Here is a 20687-nt window from a genome sequence, read left to right as displayed (position 1 = left end):
AAGATCATACAAATTATCAATCCTTACCTAAAAAATTCAGAACATTGATATAATACGTTCTGTTGTAAGTTTGTCTGTCACACACAACGAGCCCTGTCTGTCTGTCCATCACTGTTCTGTTTATCATTTTCAACAGTAAATCATGTGCACGTTGAATAGATGTATCAAAAATGAACTCGTTCTTATTTTTTTTACTAACTTGGAACTTTTGTGACCCCACCGATAAGCTATCGGCTCTAGACGGCATATGTGCCGTGGATTTTTCGTTCACCTTATCTTATGGCTGTATTGTCATTTTCTCATTGGCAACTGTCGATGAAGATGCATGGAGCCACAAGTATAAAAATAAAACAAAACACAGGAAAAACAAACTCTGATGCTTCACATATATGTTGGTGAAATGAGGGTGCGTGAAATTGCCCTCTACATGCTGAGGTCCACATTTATATCTACTGTCAAAGCCGTCTCCGTCGGTTAGTTGATTAATTCATCTCTGTCTGTTCAAGGACTCTCGATCTGGTCCAAACCATGATCCATCTTCAGTGATGTTTAAACTCCAACTGTCCATCTCGGAGTTCAGGCTTCCGACCGAATTCCCCCCCCCCCCATCGGGTTCACATTGTTCGATCCTTAGTCCATTCTCCAGTCTTTTTGCTATCGCCGTTTGTCACATCCTAATTTAAACCCTACCCTTATTTTTCTTTGTGTTAAGAACAAATTTCTATCCATTTTCTATTGATAAGTTCTTTTATTACTCGCTAAACCTACTTCCTTTTCTTTTATCATCTATCCTTTTTTTTTTTTTCTCTCTACTTCTCCAGCACTCACTGACCTCAGTCAAACATAGTGTCACACTTTTTCTATCGAAAACTTTCAAATCGGTGAGAAATTAACTGATTTTACATTTTGGAAATTTTGGAATTCAACATAAACAATCCCCAATTTCAAAAAGATATTCCTGAAGAAGCTCGGAGGTTATATTAGCTGAAACATTGTGAATTTGTAAAAGATGAGTTTTCACCTGTTTTTTAAAGTTTCAGTTTTGGTCTTTCTAGTCTATTCAATAAGAAATAGAATGACAACTGCATTGACTCCATCAAAGCCGCAGTTTGAAAATACTAAATACTTACAATTTTCAATGCCTCAACAGGTCAAAGTGCTCAACTCCCCCTCCTCTCCACCAACATCAAGTAAAAAAACAAACTTATTCCAAAAATATTTTCGGATGCTAAAATGGTGAGCATTTTTAAGCACTCGAGTCTTGACAGGATTAAAGGAATTTGTAAGATTGTTTTGAAAAATGATAAACTTGTTTGGATAAATAATGTGTGTGAGATTGCAAGAGAAGCTCTTTGATGGGTTCGTGAGGTGGGAGTATTATTCTCAGTAGAGTCTTTATTTGCCTCCGCTCCACCCATTAATCTTAAATGGTTGGATACTTTCCAAGCAAATTGTATTTTTAAGGTTTAAATTAGCCAACCACTTTACAGACATTGTATGTGTGTGTACACACATATACATCCACATTAAGTGCTAATAGGCATGTATCGGTAAACCCCCTTTAAAATGGTTTAATTCACAATCTCATACACGCACTTATAAACTGTATAAACGTATGTTGTATTATTTGAAGTACTATTCTCATATTGTTTCTTATATACACAACGTTTCGGCCGATGTAACCTCTGACCTTTTTCAAGTCCATCTTGTAAAACTTGATAACATTATATTCGAATTTCGCACGAAACTCTTTATCTAATCTACAGAGGTAGATTGTTCTCATTCTGTCAGTCCTAACTGAGTAAGTGTTAATTTGTTGTTCCTAGTTATTATTGCCTGTAGTAAGGGTGAAATCTTCAACCTCTAGACGACTTTTACTCAGAACTGAATGCAAATTAATGCTCTTAATAATATGCTAATCTAAAAAGCTGCCCAAATTATCAATCTTCATCTCCAAAATTCCGAAACATACGCAGAAATTTTGACAAGTGTGCTTATTTTATTTAAACAGTTATTGCAAAAATATTTCAAATGCATTTTTGTTTCAGTGTTCAATTTTTGAAAGCGATCAATGTATTATAGGTTAATATATAAGTTACCAGCAAATATACCTGGCGTTGTCCGATATTAAACGTAATGTTAAATTCCTTAAAAAAATTTTTTAAAAATGAAGTAAAATAAACTGAGACATGTGCATGCAAGTATTATTTCTTTCTAAACAGTTTACTTCTTGTCAGTAAAAAAAAAAAATGCTCTAGCCGAGATTGAAACCAAAATCTAAAGACAGTCAAGTACAATATCCATTAGGCCAGCTTGCCACCATCTTTAAAAAGTGTTTGCAAACTTACTTATTCTTAACATAAAGAAGCTGTCATGTGAATGATTCGCGCAGGCAAAGCCGTGAAACACTTGACAAACAGATAAAAATCCGAAGAGCCCCCCCCCTTACTAATTTTTCCATTTTGATCCCCTAGCGGCTTTTTTTTCCAGATGAAAACTGATTAAAAAGTTTTCCGCATGTTCGAATACCCTATATACCAAATTTCAAATCTGTAGATAAAAAATTTGTTCAGTATATAGGTTGAGAGTTGTCCTCTCCCTCTCACACACATAGACACACATTTTCACTTTTATAGATTAATAGAAAGATAGATAAGGGGAAAAATGTGATTCGTTTGTTCACCGATTGAGCTTGGGTTACATTGTTTGAATCAGGAAAAATAAATTTGAAAAGCCAGTTAAATATTAACAAGACCGATAGCCATTAGTCGCGTGCCCTCGTGTAATGAATGAATGCGTGAATGTAAGATTGACATGAAATTCTTAAAGATAAACTAAAATGACAGAAAAATAGGCTGAAATGAATAAAAAGTAAATGACTTAGAATGATTTTAATGAACTTAAGGATGAATTGAATGACCTTAAGAATGAATTGAATGCTTAAAAAATAACTGGAATCCTTGAAAAACAACTTGAATGATCTGGAGAATGACTTGAATGGCTTTGAGACTGACGGGTGTTAAAGTGGGTGATCATTTTACATTAAATTGATACAGAAAAGTGATCCCCCACTTTATATCATAATAAGTACAGCATGTAATAAGAACAGATACTACACTTTGATCTTCATATTTAATTTATTCCGTTTAAAGAAAATATTACAATTAAAAAAAAATTCCAATATAAAATTTAAAAATTTAAAAAAGTAAAATCTCCAAAAGAAGACAAAACAAATTTAGGCACAAGGCCCTATAAGATCTGGGGAGGGGAGTGTAGCAGGGTCTTTGTAACTAAAGTAAAAATGGAGTCTTTGTCGACTTTACTCTTGACTGGCAACATTTACCACAATACCTCATTCACTCTGTGGACTCTAATAATGAAAACCCCAGCGGTTTTGCAAGAAAGGATATATATACAATTTCTGTATGTGTGTGGATGTGTGCAAATTTTTTTTTTTTTAATTAAAATATGTGTGTGTGTGTGTGTGTGTGTGTGTGTGTGTGTGAAAAGAGTTCAATTCATTGGAAAATAAAAAGTTCTTGAATTTGGAAACTTGGCCAAAAGGTCAAGAAAAGCTTAAAAAGCTAAAAGCAGCATCTATTAACAACAGACCTTTGATCTTAACCAAAAAGGCCAAGCACAAAAGTGTTACGGACAGACTGACCAACAGACCGACGGACCGACCTATAGAGTCGGTTGCACATGACTAAAAATAAGACAAAATTTAAAATTAGTCTCTTTCTGCTTGCTATCTTTTTCTATCTTTATTTTTCTTCAACTACAAGTTAAATGCTATATTTCTTACTAGACTACCCGTGACCCATTGGGTCAGTATGTTATATTAGCTATGGAAGTCATGTATGAGCGTGACACTTGTGATGTAAAGAAAAAATTTTTTTTTGACATAACAGAAACGTTTCTATGAAAGTATATTAAAATGAAAAATCACAGACGGATCACTCAAACATGAAAAAAAAATCCTCCCTATTCGTGTAAAGTTACCTTTTTTTCCGAATAATCGCTCAAAAATCGAAAATTAAAGATGATTTTCCTATGAATCGAACGCCGACAAAAGTCATTTAGCAGCAAAAACGCGCATGAACCTACCGATGAGAAATATAACAATGAAAAACCCATATTGGAATCCTTCAACCAAGTTATAGAAACTTAAAATCTAAAAAAAATAATTAATAAAACCTGAAGCAAAAAAATAAAACCTAAATAAATAAAATAAAATAAAACTAATATTGAAACAAATTAGTAAATGTGTCAACAAATTCACTGTTATCACACAACTATTTTGTATCTAGAAATGTAAACAAAAAATAAAAAAAGAAGGAAGGAAGGAAAAGGGACGGATAGAGAGTAGTAGTAGTAGTACTCTTGGCTTTACTACAATAGTTCTTATGTTTGTCAACGGGTTAAAGTTGTTTAGTTGTAAGAAAATAGCGACAGTATAGTTGTAATAAAGAATAGTTGCAAAACACCCCCACTCTTCCCATGTTAAATAATAATTTTGAAATAATAACGTTAACATTTCAGTGCGCAGGTCAAAATCTGCAAAAGAAGCGATTTGTGTTTATTTGTTTACAATGTTATGGGTTAATGTTTATGCGCGCATGCGCAACCGGATGTCGTAAATCGGAAAGTGGGTTACATTACTAGTTACAAGGTCATTTGAGTTTTATAATTATATAGGTTTATAATGGCTATTCCAATTCTTTTATTCTTTTTTTTTTTATAGGTTTGATTGTTGAGAGAGAGACTGATTTTGTCTTTTTAAAATTTAGTTTTGCAAACTCATTTATTCTTAATCCAAATAGTCTAACTTGAGTTCGATGAGTGACTCAACCGGTCACATTGTTTTCTAGTAATAATCTAATGTTGTAGGTTTTTTTTTTTTGTTTTTTTTTTTTCTTTTCTTTACAAACTCTTCTCAGGGTTTTGGAGAAAGACCTCCATGACCATAGGTATTCTGAAACCTTGGGTACTTAGATAAGTATTTCGCATTTTGATGAAAAGGCATACAATAATATGGTATTGTTTTTCTTGACGGACATACTTAAGAAAATTCAAAGGGTAATTCTCAAAATGTATAAACATTTTGACTCCTCCCTTCACTTAAAAATTCACCGAAATTCAGACGATCCACCAATTTTAATAGAAATTTCAGTATTTGTTAATTAACGATTTTTTTTTTTTAAATCTTAGTGAAAATCTATTTTGTGTAAACAAAAAAAAAACACTTTTGATAAAGTTATATTTTAAGTACTAAAAAAAGGTGCATTAATTTATTGTTGCTTTTTTATGAAAATAAAGCATTGTAGATGTTAACAATTAAAAGAAAATTTAATATTTCTGGAATATTACGAAAAAAAGCTCATAAAGTCAGTGTTAATAAAATCAATATAACTTGAAGAAAAATTAATTTCTTGAACTAACAATATTATCATTGCATTAAGTATTGTCATTCAATATTTTCACAAAAGAATAATGTAATTGCAAAAAATATTTCATGTGATTTCAATAACAATTTTCACAAAAATTTAAAATGTAAAAATGTAATATTTTTTTCTTGTGTATGCATGAACATGTAAACATCATTTTAAATTCATCATCTTAAGACTTTAGTAATTATTTTTGAAATAATTCTAGAAAACTGATATTTATCTTTCAAGGGATTTTTACGATTAATTTACTTAACTTTCAAATTTCCGAGTTTTCATAGCTGCTGTGAAAACATTTTTCATTAAAACTTTTTTTTTTTTTTTTTCATGTGTAAAAATAGTTTTTTTCCCCTTCAGAGATAACTTTCAAACGCAATCAAAAAGTAATTGGAAACTTATAAAAAAACAAAAACAACCAAACAAAAAAAACTATAATAATAATCCGGCTTTCAAAACCATGAGCCCTATTAGTTTTCACCATTAAATTGCACATACATAAAATGTTTCACTTTTATTTATTTTACTTGAAAATTATGGAAATCAACAAATATGAATAAAAATGTTTATATTGGGCTAAGAAGAGAAGTACACTAAGGTTCTTATTCATTTTTAGGAAACACAGAGTGTGCCTCAAAGTGTTTAAAGTTTATAAATTTACAAAATTTGATTTCAATAAATATCATTGTACTTACATTATGACCTTTTTCAGCAAATCAATACTACATCCTTATCCCTCCCCACAAATTGAATGCAAAAAATGAAGAATAAAAAAAAAAACTATTGACTGAGGTAGGAGGATATAGTGTTCTTCATTCAATCCTGGGCAGTGCCACAAAAAAAAAAAATAATAATAATACCACCATACCGCCACCAACATTTCCTAAACGTTAATAGTAAAGCAAATGTTACAGAAGTGCACATTAACAAAGTGAAATCTTGACCATTTGGATGTAATAAACTTACTTAACCTCTTGTAAATCAAATGCAGATATTTTGAGTACGCAGACACACCCAATACACGCACACATGTGTGTCGATATTATCATATCACAACTTACTGGCATGGAAGCAATAAAATATTAAAAAAATACAAAACAACAAAAATCATTCCAATTTTACCAACACATCTGCATAGACATTCAACTGACACACACACACACATATATATATATATATATATATATATATATATATATATATATATATATATATATATATATATATTATATATATTAGTGTTGGGCTGATTAATCGGGAATTGGAAAAAATCAACAAATTTGTGAGTGTCAGAATCAGAATTGAAAAAATTGGTGCCTATTTTCCGATGCCAAAACGATTCTTTTGTCTTTTTTTATTTGATTTTATTTAAAGCAAAATCTTCCATTGCTGGTAATAAATAATGATAAAATAATAAATATTTATTGATTTAAAAATACCAGTAAAGCTAAAATATATAGATCATCCTCCACAAGTGTAAATTTACGTTTAGGAAAATATCTGCATATTTAACATGCGTTTTTTTACAGGAATCAGAGAAAATAACAACTCTATAGTTAAATATTTAGAGATTTATAAAGAATCGGATTCAGTAATTGTATTGGAATAGGGAAAAATATTGGAATCGTCCGAGCCCTAATATGTGTGTGTGTGTGTGTGTAGCAGAAGCTCCATGGAAGCAGACATATTATTTGGATGAGAAGAGGAAGAAGTGCACACTCTGCAAGTTGAGGGTAGCAAGCAACTCGACGACAGCCACTAATCATGGGTGCTCCACCTGTGGCCAATACTTTCAAGCCCACATTGGGATAACAAGTCATCTGCGGACCCACTAAACCCAATCAACTACAAACCAGTAATGTCCATGGTCTTCAACAATGGACGAGCATCAATATATATATATATATATATATATATATATATATATATATATATATATATATTTTGTTTTTAAAATATAACAATATATATGCTGCTCTCCATTTACCAAATTGGTAAAAGGGAAAAATTATTCCCAACTTGCATTTAGGTAAAAATGCACTTTCGTATAAATAATTGAATTCATTCAAAACATATCGCAAAAACAAATAATATATATATGATGATTGCTACCACTTGACAGAAGTTTGCCATCTCTTCAGTTAAATATTGTGCGTCTGTGTGCACGTAGGTGACTTTTTGATGCAGCTTTAGTCCTACATGAAAGTACACATATGTGACATAAAAACTTTCCTTCTTGTAAAGATGATCACATGATAATAGTGTGAATCCTTGCATGTCCTGTCAGGCCACTTTTAGATTTGCAAATTAGACCACAAATATGACAACTTAGTCTTGCCGGATATACTATAAAAGCCTCCTCATGAGACTGTCGTTCCTGTCTTTGATTGTTTGATTTCAGATGATTTACAAACCCAGCTTTTGACAAACGGTATCTGCCACATACAATGCACTTCAGTTCCTGTTGGAAATTCTCTCACATTATATTTCCATCCTCCTTTCTTGAAACACGTTTTAAGAGAGCAAGATCTACACGCTGCTCTTGAAAAATCTTACAACTTTGATTTTTCTCCACAGTGATCGATCTTTTACTATATATGTGTATATATATATATATATATATATATATATATATATATAGTACTGATAAGTATTTTGCACCTTCATCACTGTTGGACTGCAGATAAAGGTTTATATAAATAAAACTTTATAGTAAAATATAAGTCTGAAGGGGAATGAAGAAACTTGTCATTCATGTTCTAGTAAATACGATGAAACTATCTACTGGCATGAAAACTATAATTCTGATCTGATTGCAGCTTTAATTTTTTTTTTATTCTTTTCGGTCATGTGTAATATGAATCTTAAAGAAAAGCTTAGATCTGATGACCTCAGAGGAAGATTAAATCTGGAAAGTATCAGGAAATGTGTGCAGAACAGGAGACTTTGTTGGTTTAATCACAGAAAAAAAAATGGATAAGAATTCTTGGGCTAATGGGTGTTGAGGGAGTAAGGTCAATCGGCAGGGGAAGGTGAAGAGAAACCTGGGAGGAAGTGATAAGGATGGATTTGAGAGAAAGAGGGATAAAGACATGGTCAAAGATAGGTTAGTTTTGGAGTCAATTTCTAAAAGCTGTCCAGCATCTGTTATTATGTAAAATGGACGTTAAATTCACGAGAAGAATAGACACAGCTCGCGAATATCATTTTTTTTTTCTTTTTTGTCCATGCCTCGATGCTCCCAACAATGTTAAATTGTAATTGTTAGCAAACTTTCTCAATAAATTTCCTTCAATAGATTAAACACGGTGACAATTTAACATTTATCAATATCAATCAACAAATGCTGATGGCCTACTGAATTCTTAGCTTAAATGAGCAGAAATAATCCTAGGATTTATTCAGACACGGATGTGGAGGATTGGGCTTGATATAATAAAAGCATTATGTACCACGTTCAAATGCATCATAACTCATCCAAAGTGCATTTTTCATGGACATTAAGTGTAGTTTATGATGAATTTTGAGAAACCTGAGGATTTTAAAAGGATTAAGTGTTTAAGCATCCAACAACTGATGCAAGCAGGTTGTTCCATACTTCATCAGTTCTTAGCATGAAAAAATATTTATAATAAGTAATTTTGATCGAGATATATTGATATTAACTTTATAGAAATCTTAAAAAATGCCACTTGGCACTGTTTCAAAACACTTTATTGCATAAAACCGTTACATTCATTTTTTTCTTCTTTTTTTTTTTGTTTACAATCTTTTATTTAGTAAAAAAAAATGTACCGTGGCTATTATCATGTGAGTTGGAGATGATTTAACATGGTTTCTTATTGATGACACTTGTTTTCACAGGCTTTTTCGATATATTTCAAATGCTGATGATGCATGAGACATAAAGGAAATCCTTTTCCAAACAAAAAATAGATTGAGAATTTAAAATTACCATTTTTGGAAGTTAATGAAATCTGTATTTTAAAGACTTTTCATTCTTCCAAAATTTTATTTATTTATTCATTTATGTATTATTTTATTCCTTTTTTTTTTTTGTGGGGGAGCAAGGAAGGGTTAATTCATGGTCAAAATGCATCAGCATCTTGAAATATATTGAAAAATATTTAAAAAAAAAAAAAAAAAAAAAAGTCAGCAAAAAGCAAATGTTGAATCGTCTCCAGCTCGTGTAATAACAACCACAATAATTATTTACTCAAGTAAAACATTTTTTTATCAAGAGAAAACATTGAATTTAATGATTTTATGCAATAAGGGGGTTTGAAAGACAGCTGAGCAGCATTTGTTTAGAATTTTTCAAAAGTTAATATTAATCAGTTTTTTTATTTGAGATTTTACAATACAGAAACAGATAATCTAAATTGACTAAACAGCCGATATCTTTGTCCGATTTCTTTTTTTTTTGGTGGGGGGGGGGATCATTCGACATGTGTTGACCTCCAAATTAGTTCCCCTGCTTGGCAATGAATAAATGTGGAAACATTGTCTGAGCTGATATGGACAAACACTGCATGCAAACAATAATGTCATCACGAGACTAGGAATCAGGATGGAGGCTCCAGGAAAAAAGGTCAAGAGGCCAGCCGAAACAAAAATGGTAGAATATCCTACACTAAGTTATCAAGTCAGTCGGATCTCACTCTGATCAAAACTTTTACCAGGTATGGGTGAGGGGAAAAATCCAGTGCAAACCCTGCTGCCAAGAGAAAGGCAGAAGAAAATGATGAATAAGTACAGTTTACTTTATTAATCATTAGTCGATTTGGTGTGATGGTTATTGTCTTTGGTAATGGGTCAGGAGACCAGAGTTCAATCTTTGATTGAGTCATACCAAAGACTTTAAAAATGGCAATTAATACCTCCTTGCTAAACACTTAGCATTGTAAGGAAAAGAGCAATCCGGGAAATGGAGTGGTTTCTTCCTATTCCTCTTAGTATAAGAGCCAACAAAAACGAAGCCTTTGGATTGCCCTTGACTATAATTGATCCATGTTTCTTTTTCACTTATTAATCCGTAAAGTATCTTTCAATCCTATTATTTTATGAATTGATAACTGAAGATATAAAAGTTTGTATATCTTTTTTATTGAATTAACAGATATTTTATTTAGCAATAAAATCTAAAACGAGTTGCTTGACTGCTTCTGTATGTGGACAACGTCATGCTAGTTTCCAAGAATAAACTCAATTCACAATAGCAAACACATTCCTGGAACAAATGGTTTGTACAGTTCAGCTTGTGACTAAAAACCAGGAAGACAGTATTTGACTAATCATAAAAGATGAACAAAGTACCATCCATGTAGATGGCCAGAATCTTCCCAGGATGTATGGTTTAAAATATCTTAATTTAACTATTAATAGCAACTACAGTATCCCCAGCAAAATCATTGTTTGAATCAATTCCAGATCTGCTGCAAATTTGCCAAGATTGAATATCTCTCATCGTTATCATATTGTATGAATCCGAAGATTCTATTGTTGGGACTGGTTTCTCTGGTACATTTCTAGTCAGAATTCTTTCTAGAAAGAAATTGGGGATTACAGGAATGACCATGTGAAGGTTGCCAACATCCTGAGTGAAAGTGATTTTTGTGGAATGAACTGGATTCGAACTTTGGACACTTATGTCATCAGTCCGTGTTGTTAACTACTAGATCACTGTCACCTTCCATTGAATATCTCTAAAAAGTCACCATTCAGTGCATGGAGAACTGTTACCACATCTTGACTGGTGAACTAACCACTAGCCATTCCTTCTTGGATAGGATGGCAAAAATGTTTTTAATCTAATAAATCCTGCACTGTTTGTCCTGCTCCAGTCATTGTCACACCACAAAAGTGTTGCATCTCTGTGCTCAATGTAAATACCCTGACTAGCAGCAAAATACCACCCTTTCACTGTAGAGGTCCCTAGATGACAGAAAATTTACTGTTTTAATAACTTTTTTTCTTGGATTGCTTGCCTTTGGAATTTCATTCCTGCCCCCTGTTTTCTCAACCATACAACCATGCAGAAATTTAAATGTAATGTGAACAAACATCTTCCTTCCAATTTTCCACTCAGGTTTGTCCTCTATAAATCTAGCCTTCATCACAGTAACCTCTTACACTAGTGGCAATATTATCTCTACATATGATAAAATAAGAACAATTATTCCCCTCTGGAAAAAAAGACACATTATAGCTTGGCAAATTCATTATGATCAGACTATTATCCACTACCTTACGCAGGTTTTGTGCATATTTGCAGTCGCATTCAGCCATTATAAAATGTTACATTAATTCCTAGGAGCGTCATAATCCAAACTTCGTTTCAGTTACCGGTGGTAGGACAATTTTTTTCTCCCTAATTATTTTCCTCTCTCACTCTCCTAATTGTAACCGGGAAGTTCTATACATTTGTTGCAAGTTTTAATACTTCGACGTTCGTGTTTAGATACATTTGAAATTAGCTTTTTTGTTTTCAATTCATAAAATAATAAATGCTCTCTCAGTAAAGTCTGATCAATCCTGTTAGCTGTCCACTTACATTTCTCGGAATAAGGGAATATCGGTTTACAGTATTTTTTAATGGTTAAACACAAAACAAGATGGCGTTATCAGAATATTTACGTCGAACAATGTCTTTTTCATCATCTTTGGCATCTTTTTCTACTGTTCAGATTCAGTCATTCTTCACCTCCTCTATGTAAATAAAAACGCTGTTTTTGTAATGACCGGTAGACCTGAGGCTTCCTATTCTTTTTTTTTTCTGTCATTTCTTTCTTTCTTTTTTTATATAAAACTTATAAACAGTTTCTTACATGATGTTTAAGGAACACGTTATTGATTCGTCTTCGACTTTTCTTCACTGATTTTTTCATAATCGGCAGACCTGTGGCTTTCTATTCTTTTTTCCTTTCTTTTTTGTTGTTCTTTTACATAGACCTTATAAACAATTTCTAACAAGATATTTAAGGAACACGCTATTGATTGAATAAAGGGGTTTTTACAAGTATAACTTTCAATTTAAGAGTTTAAACGTTTAAAAATTCATTTGGATTTTTCCAAACCGTACATAGATAACATACTATAGGCAAGGTTTTCTGATTACCGCAGTAGCTTGTGCAGGTTTTCACCTTCATTCACGGAACGCATCTGGGTGTGTTAAAAAATATTTCCCAAAAACAAATGTAAATAATAGTTTTTTTTTAACGAGCATATACTTTTACAAATGGTGCATAAATAAACATGTCGAATGGCCTTCATACTTACCAGTTTACACACAGGTACTTATGCAGAATACGGACCATGCTGAAATACTCACATTATTATTGATTGACTCTGTCTTAATATGGGATGCACCTTGTAATTAAACAACGCAATGAACACTACATCTGTATGGCCACCATTCATCAACTCTTGACACCTGTGACAAAGAGTTATTAAGGCAGCTGGTACCCACAAGTAACTGCCTCAATATAGCAATAACTTATGGTGCCCGCCAGTGCTGTCAGCTGACAATAACCACCTAAAAAGATCACAATCCCCTAGTTACTGCAGGTAAGTCATAACCGCCACTGGATGACAGTGATCGATACTGACCACCATGCAACAACAGCGACAGTTGTAAAGGCAAACAAATGCCCTAAAACTAATCGCAAGTAACCACCAGCACCAACAATGACAGCCAGTGGATTCTGTTAGCTGCCATTGCCTGACAATGGAAGGTAGATGTTTTTATTTTGGCCACTGCCAACATTGCCCGCAATTTTCTTGGGGCAAGAATGGCTACCACTAGCAAATGCCGCTATCTATTTTTTCTATGTTAATATTTTTTTCAGTTGTTTATCCATAGTCACTAATTCATGAGACTCTCGTACAATAATGCACTAGATAATCAAAGGTTATTTTGTTTGTGGGGCTAGCGGGTCACTGTAGCTGTTCTGGCTTTGTGTCATGTTTCCACTGGGCAACACTGGTACATGGGTCTTGCTAGTTAAATAATAAAATGCTGCATGGCTGAAATGGGAAACTATCATTTGTGTTCTCTGTAATCCACAAATCAGTGATTGAGTCAAATCCGAGATCTAACAGCCTTACTGCTTTGTATGATTCTGAGTGCTGGTCATGGAGATGGGTGCTGTAATGAATCTGATCAGACTCAACCATGCCCTAAATGTTGATATTTGCTACCGTTATGATGTTATGCATATCTCAGGCACAATGAGGGGAAATTAGCTGCACTGGCATGGACGTGTATTCTGGGGGGGGGGGAAACAAAACAAAAAAACTTTGTGGTAAAAAAATGAGATTCAAGGTTGATTGGATACTCTACACCAAGATCTAAAGATGGCCAAACTTCGCACTGATCCAGGAGGTCCACAAGAAAATGATGAATTAAAGCTAAACTAATTTTTATTCTAGAATGAACATCTTTATCCGATTTTGGTGCCGAGTGTCAGTGTTTTGCCTCTTGCTTTATTCATTAGAATCTATTTTCTGTTTTGTTCTTACATGTTGCTGTCGGAATATCAGACATGAAGAAGATCTAGGCTTAAATGTCCACCTTTTTCTCTTCATTATTCTTTTTTCTTTTCTTTTTTTTTTTTTTTTTTTTTTTTTTTTTGCCTGCTGAAATGGCTGGATAAGCGTGGGGGGGGGGGTCTTATACCTGCACAGGATCTACTTTAAACTATTATTTATTTATTGGTAAGCTGTCTTGTATTTCATTGTGTGTCACCTTATTCTTAGTTTCTGTACTATTTACTTACATTAGTTAAGAACTGTCTCATTCCATTAACCTGTCTTCCAACACACAAACTCTTTCTCTCCCTCTCTGTCTATCTCTCCCTCTCCATCCATCCATCACCCCATCTCTCTCTCTCTCCTCTCATTCCTCCTCCTTTCCTAATATACTTTCTTTTTCAGATTCTTCTTTTTTCCATCATCTCTTAGACCCCCCCCCCCTCCTTCTCCGATTCTGGCATCCATTTCAGCGGTTCGTGCTGCTGGCTGTGCCGCCACCACCACCGCTGCCCGGCTGCCGTGTGTTGCCGTGTCTGCCTGTTTACCGTTCTGTGCTATTCACTTCATTTCGCACCCCTGCTTTCTGTCCCGACAAAAACCATTTCCATCTCCCCTGGAGGAGAAGCGACCTGACATTTTCTCACATCCAAATATCGATCCCCATTGATGCTGGTCTTCGTCGCCTACCCCATTCTATTTCTTATATCTTTCGTCATCGTTTATGTCTGGCTTCATTCGGACCAACACGACTTCTTCTTTGTAAGACATGTTTTTTTTTGTTTTTTTTCCCCACAATATTTTCACTTCCAATATCTGAAAAAAAAGAAAAAAAAAAAAGAAAAGGAAAACAAACAAGTAAAAAACTTAGATTTTTTAATCACTTTTTTTATTTATCAAAAGAACAGAATTATTTGAAATTAATTTTTTTTTTTTCACTTTCTTTAAAAAAAAAATTGATTTGTTATTTTTTTTTCTAATAAATGTATTTCTTTTCAGGTTTATTTATCTTATCAAACAATAAATTCTTATAGTTTTATGATAATAAATGATGCTCTTCCTACTGAGCATTTTAGATTTAGCTAAAAAAAAAAAAATTCTTACATTTTTCATAATTGGTAAATAATTGATAATCTTTACATTTTTCATAATTAGAAAAATTGTGAATCGAAACACCCCCATCTCTTCCTCCTCCTTTTAAAAAATTGTTTTTCTTACAATTTACCCCCCCCCTTTTTTTTTTTTAACTAAATCAGATTATTCTAATTTGAGAATGGTTTGTATTCTGTTTTCTGACATTCAAAAATTTTAGTGTCAAAAAATCCTTTTCTGCTGTCAAGATTTTCTTTGGACAACACAAAAACGAATTTTACAACACAATCAGAATATTGAGGAATAACATATTCAGCTTGAGTACGGCCTCGACAATCAGTTGGCCAGAGGATGGGCTGTTTCTTCGGTGGTTTCTTCTGGCACTGCTCTCTCAGGCTGAAATATGGGTCTGTTCAATCTCAGACGGTCTACATTTCGAAGCTTTACCTTCCCTTTGAGAAGGGTTACTCTATTGTTAATCGCCTGGGACACCTTTACCGTGGGAATGCTGATGAGCTGCTCAGGCAATTTTTGTTATCCAGAGCCTACTAAACCTAGTGCGTTAACTTGTCAAAATCATTCTTGACCTCCCGTGAAGAGAAAGTAAATAAACATACTACTTTACCAGATGGGGGGGGGGTAGATTCTTGGGGAGCGGGCTCACTTCATAACAATTCATTCAATAATCTTTTTGTTAGACTAACAATTATTTTTATGTAGAATCTTTTAGTTAAGGATTGGCAATTTGGATTATTTTTATCATACGGACTATCATTCTCATCTTGGTTTTTATATTCACAACGTTTTGGCCAATGTTACACACTTCACACCCACCTTCTTCAGGTGCATCTTTTCGAACTTGTGAACCTGAATAGAATTTCGAACTGGACCCTTTACTTCTTACTCCATGAAAGTAGATTATTTTCTTTCCGTCAACGTTGATTAGGTAGAATTATTAGTTTTTGTTATCACCTGTAGTAAGGCTTGAACCTTCAACATACCATTCAAAACTGATTATAAATATATATCCACGTGGATCCATGGTACAACGATGAGAACCATGAAAAATCAGTTTCAAGTGGCAGTCTTTTAGAGGTTTAAGGTTCAATCCTAACTGCAGGCAATCATAACTAAGAATAATATATTTATTAATACCGTAATATCTTTAAGGTACGTACGTACGTACGTACGTACGTGTGTCATGATTTTCAGATTATAAATTATCCGGTTGGGAGATCCTATTTATTAAAAAGGAGGATAGAAGGTGATATACTATGGATATTAAATTAGAATATAGAGACGCTGATTTAATGTGCGTAGTATGTTATCACCTTCTATCCTCCTTTATAATAAATAGGATCTCCCGATCACCAAAGATGCAATGTAATAAAAATTTTCTTTCTTTTCTTTTTTTTTTTTTTTTTTTTTTTTTTTTTTTTAATGTTGTTGCTTTAGGGCCATACACGAAACTAAAATATACCTTCTTGGTCTTCTGACTAGGATCCAAGGGTAGTATCTGTTCTATTTAAACTAAAGATGGTATAATGATATCGGAGGATTTTCGTTTGTACCGGGCGTCCATAGAATGGAAATATGTCAAAGACTTTTCTAAAGATATTGGAGATAAACCGTAATAGCCAGATATATTCTGACACTACATTAAATTGATTACTTAGATAAATACTTTTACTGTTTTAACAAAAGGGCTACAATAATATTGCGGGGTCTCCATTCACGCTGAACGTCCACAGAATGCTCAACAGCAATATATTACACATGAAAGATGCCACTGTACAATTTCCACAGGTCTTGCTTGTACAAATTAATACTTTCTACTTGATCATGGTTAATGGAATGAGAACAATCAACCCCAGTAGATTAAATAAAGAATTGTTTGAAAATCTATCTAGGTCGTTAACTTAAAAAAGATGCACCTAAATGAAATCAGAAGTTACATCGTCCAAAACGTGAAATCTAACAATCAAGATGAGAATTGTAATTTAAATGCTTTCAAATTCCTTTCATATTTCGAATGGAAAACGTCTGACTTGTTTACAAATAAAGTCGTATTCAAATGCTATAATTTCACAATATTTCTATTTTTTGACACAAATAAAAATACTTAAGAGGCCATGTCCCAAGAATCGAGTAAGATTTTATCACCTTGTCAAGTTTTCTTTGTTACAAACCGTTGTGTATTCTCGCATTTATATTAGAGCTTTTTTAATAAAAAATTGGAAGTTTTGAAAACTATTTACATCCGAGAATTTTATGAATAGAAATTAAAGCAATATTACCTTAACAATGCTTAGTTATAGCTTTAGAACAATTTGGCTTAATTAATAATTTAGTGATCGAATTATTTCATCCTAATTAAATTTAGCTTTCCAAATCTTGTGTTCAAACATTGAAATAATTTGGTTAAAACGAAAAAACATAGTTAAAAAATTTTAAAAATAAAATTACTTCCAGGTAACGTCGATTATGTACAAATGATAACTAATAATTTTAGAAAAACGCTTTAATTTTTGTCACTAAATTTCTTTTTCTATCTTTGAAAAGAATTAAGTTAGGTCCTGGATAAAAAACAATACTATAACAAGAATAGTTTTAGTGACTAAAACTCTATTTCAAACTTGGATAGTGGACAAACAAAGCTTCATGTAAAGATGCTTGGACACACTTAAAAATACTGACAAATTCTTTTTTCTTTTTTTTTTTTTTTTCTTTTATCATTAGTATTTGAAAATTTCCGGGGAAATTAGCAATTCTACTTTGAGATTGTAAAAAATCAGAACATTTGAAACAATTTGTATTATTTTGTTTATTTGGACTCTTATTCTTTTTTAAGTGTTTCAGCCAATGTAACTTCCAGTCTTGTTCAGGTGCATTATTTTTTTTAACTTGCAAACTTGCTCATCAAACTTAGAATGTGAATGAAGTTTTTGTGAAATGATTCAATACAAAATTTAGTCTGTTTTTGAGTTCAGCATAAAATGTTTTCAAGTTTGACAAGAAAAATTCCCAAGTTAAAAAATGCAATTTTTATAAAAAAATTTATTTTTTATTTATTTTTTATTACATTTTCCCCCCAAGCAAGGCACAGTGCCACTTTGATGTAGGGGACTACTACCAGGGACATAAGTTGCAGGATATTATGAAGAGAGTTGAGCAGCAAGATGTCTGTTCACATTGCACTTGAACTTTTGCATGTCAGTATAGTTGGGAAGTAGGAACCCGGAAGGGGATTCCAAAGTCTAGCAGTTCTGGTGAAGAAACTATTAGAGTAGAAGGCTTTCTTACATCTAAAGATCTCTACTGTGTAGGAGTGGGACTTTGCTACTTGTCGGATTTGTCGGGGGGGGGTACGCCGATGGGGTACAAGGGCTTGTAGTTCGTCAGAGCATCCACCATTAAAATATTTGTAAAACAGGCAGAGGGATGCAACATTTCGTCAATCGGACAGTGGTTGAAGCTTAGATGACAGTTCAGGACCTATCAGATTGGCGCATCTCTTTTGAGCCCTGTTTAGGAGTGAGAGACCAGTAGTCGATGCACCAGCCCAAATATGACAACAATACTCTATACATACAATGGAAGAAGGTCAGATGTTACATTGGCCGATACATTGTGAAAACAACAAGATGAGCAGAGTAGTTTGAATTCAAATCATTGAATCTAAAAACTTTGAACTCGTTTGTTTAATTGTTATGTAAAGAATTTGATTTTCTACAAATCACAAAAACAGTTTTTTTGGCGCTTCTACAGAATTGGGACAAGATTTTGTAGTCGATAAATGGAGTTTTCAGATAAAAAGCAATGATTTCAACTGATTTTTTTTTTTTTTATCAATTCTAATAAATTACAATGGTAGCTTCCAAATTATGCAGTCGAAATTACCTGGCATTAACATTAGCAATGTTAGCAGGTGAAAAATTGCCGCCATCTTGTTTACATCAAAACAGAAAAGTACATCCCTTTTGAACTCTCCTATATCTTACGATCGTTTTCATCAAATTCTATTATTTTCTTTAATGAATAATTTTCGACCTTATCTTTTTTCGTAAATTTTTTATATAATCATCTTTAAAAATATGAGAAATATGTAGATACCATTGTTTCCATGTGAAGTTCAGCATTACGATTTCCGAAATTTTGTCCCAATAGTGTAGAAGCGCCGTTTTTTTTATTTATTATTATTATTTTTTTTTTTTATAAAATCAAAAGTTTTCTCTTCACTTCATCGTTCCTTCTGAATTATCAAATTTATTTCAGTTGAATTCAAATTTTCTGAATAATATAATTTATTTCTGAATTTTTGAGATGAGGATTGATAATTTGTATTATTTAAACTACTGTTTGCATCATATGTATTACTCTCGTAACGTTTCGGCTGATGTAACCTCTAACCATCTCCAGGTGTATCTTTTCAAACTTGGGAATCGGTACAGAATTGCAAATGGAACCCTTTATTTAATTCACAAGAGTAGCATTCTCTCGTTCTGTCAGCCACGACTGGGTAGAAATCTTAAATAATTCACTAATGCATTCTTAGTATACTTTATCTGTTACACCATGGGTCCTTGCAATGCTAAGTAAAATTTAGTTCCAAGTAACACTCTTCTGGAAGTTGAAGGTTCAATCCTCAGTGCGAACAATACTAAAAAATACATTCGCAAATTACTTAAGACTACTACCCAATCATAGCTGGCAGAACAAGAACATGCTACTCCTGTGGATTAAATAAAGGGTTCCGTTCGAATTTCTATGCAGATTCCCGAGTTTGACTGAAAGATTCTAAAATTCAACACGACACGTATGAGGTAGGCCGGAGGTTACATCGGCTGAATCATTGTGCGAATAGCACTGAAGATGAGACCATTGCTCCGAATAAATAATATCTATCTATATAATACTAAAAGTCTATGGATCTTGTATGTTTGCAATCAGATTTCCGGTTTTCAACATCCGGTTGCGCATGCGTAAATAGCAGCGTCTTCAATCCGTTATTCCAATTCCGGAATTTTTATATCGCTTTTAATACAAACAATTTCATTTAATTTGATCAAATAGTTATTTATATATACAAATAATACATAGATTCATAGATAATTATAATATATATTATAAAATCTATTTATCTATGAATCTATTAATAATATGAAATATTACCCTATACAATTTATGGAAAGAAAACACCTCTCACTTTCCCTCTAATAGATTTCAACACTCCTACTCCCTCTGTTTTCGTTACGTACGCGAGAAATAGTTACGTGTATGTGTGACAGAGAGAAAAAGGGAGCGATGTAAAACTGGATAGAGTTATCCCCCTTAACTAATGCTGACCTTTTTACTAGAGGGCGTTATTACAAAAAAATTTCTTTTTCTTCTTCCCATGTTTTTTAAAGTCGTCTGCTTACATTTCCAAACGGAAAGCTGAATCGGTAAATGCACACATATTTCTATTACATTAAATAGTGTTTTCCTTTACACAATGGGTACTGAATGTTTGCTTAAATTAAATGAAAAAAGTTACATTTTATTTTCATTTTCTATTTAAAAAGCCATTATTAACATGTGGAGAGTGTTTTTTTTATTATTCTGTACTTTCAACTAACAATT

At 32.8% G+C, this 20687-nt stretch overlaps 1 protein-coding gene across 2 annotated transcripts in view; it reads left to right on the top strand.

Annotated features, from left to right (window-relative positions):
* The window catches only part of LOC145293023 (phosphatidylinositol 4-phosphate 3-kinase C2 domain-containing subunit beta-like), a 264977-nt gene that overhangs the window by 105909 nt on the left and 138381 nt on the right, over nt 1-20687 (top strand). The window contains exon 1 of one of the 2 annotated variants that reach the window (XM_080139311.1): nt 14465-14735. The exons of the other annotated variant lie outside the window; for it this stretch is intronic. Within the exon in view, the coding sequence (XP_079995437.1) occupies nt 14643-14735 (93 nt within the window). The 5' untranslated portion in view covers nt 14465-14642. Of the gene's footprint in view, nt 1-14464; nt 14736-20687 lie in introns of those variants that run through there. 2 annotated transcript variants of the gene reach the window in all.

This window comes from Euprymna scolopes, chromosome 14 (assembly GCF_053919585.1).
Source record: "Euprymna scolopes isolate OS-2025 chromosome 14, ASM5391958v1, whole genome shotgun sequence".
Lineage (NCBI taxonomy): Eukaryota > Metazoa > Mollusca > Cephalopoda > Sepiida > Sepiolidae > Euprymna > Euprymna scolopes.
This window is presented reverse-complemented; position numbering and strand designations above follow the sequence as displayed.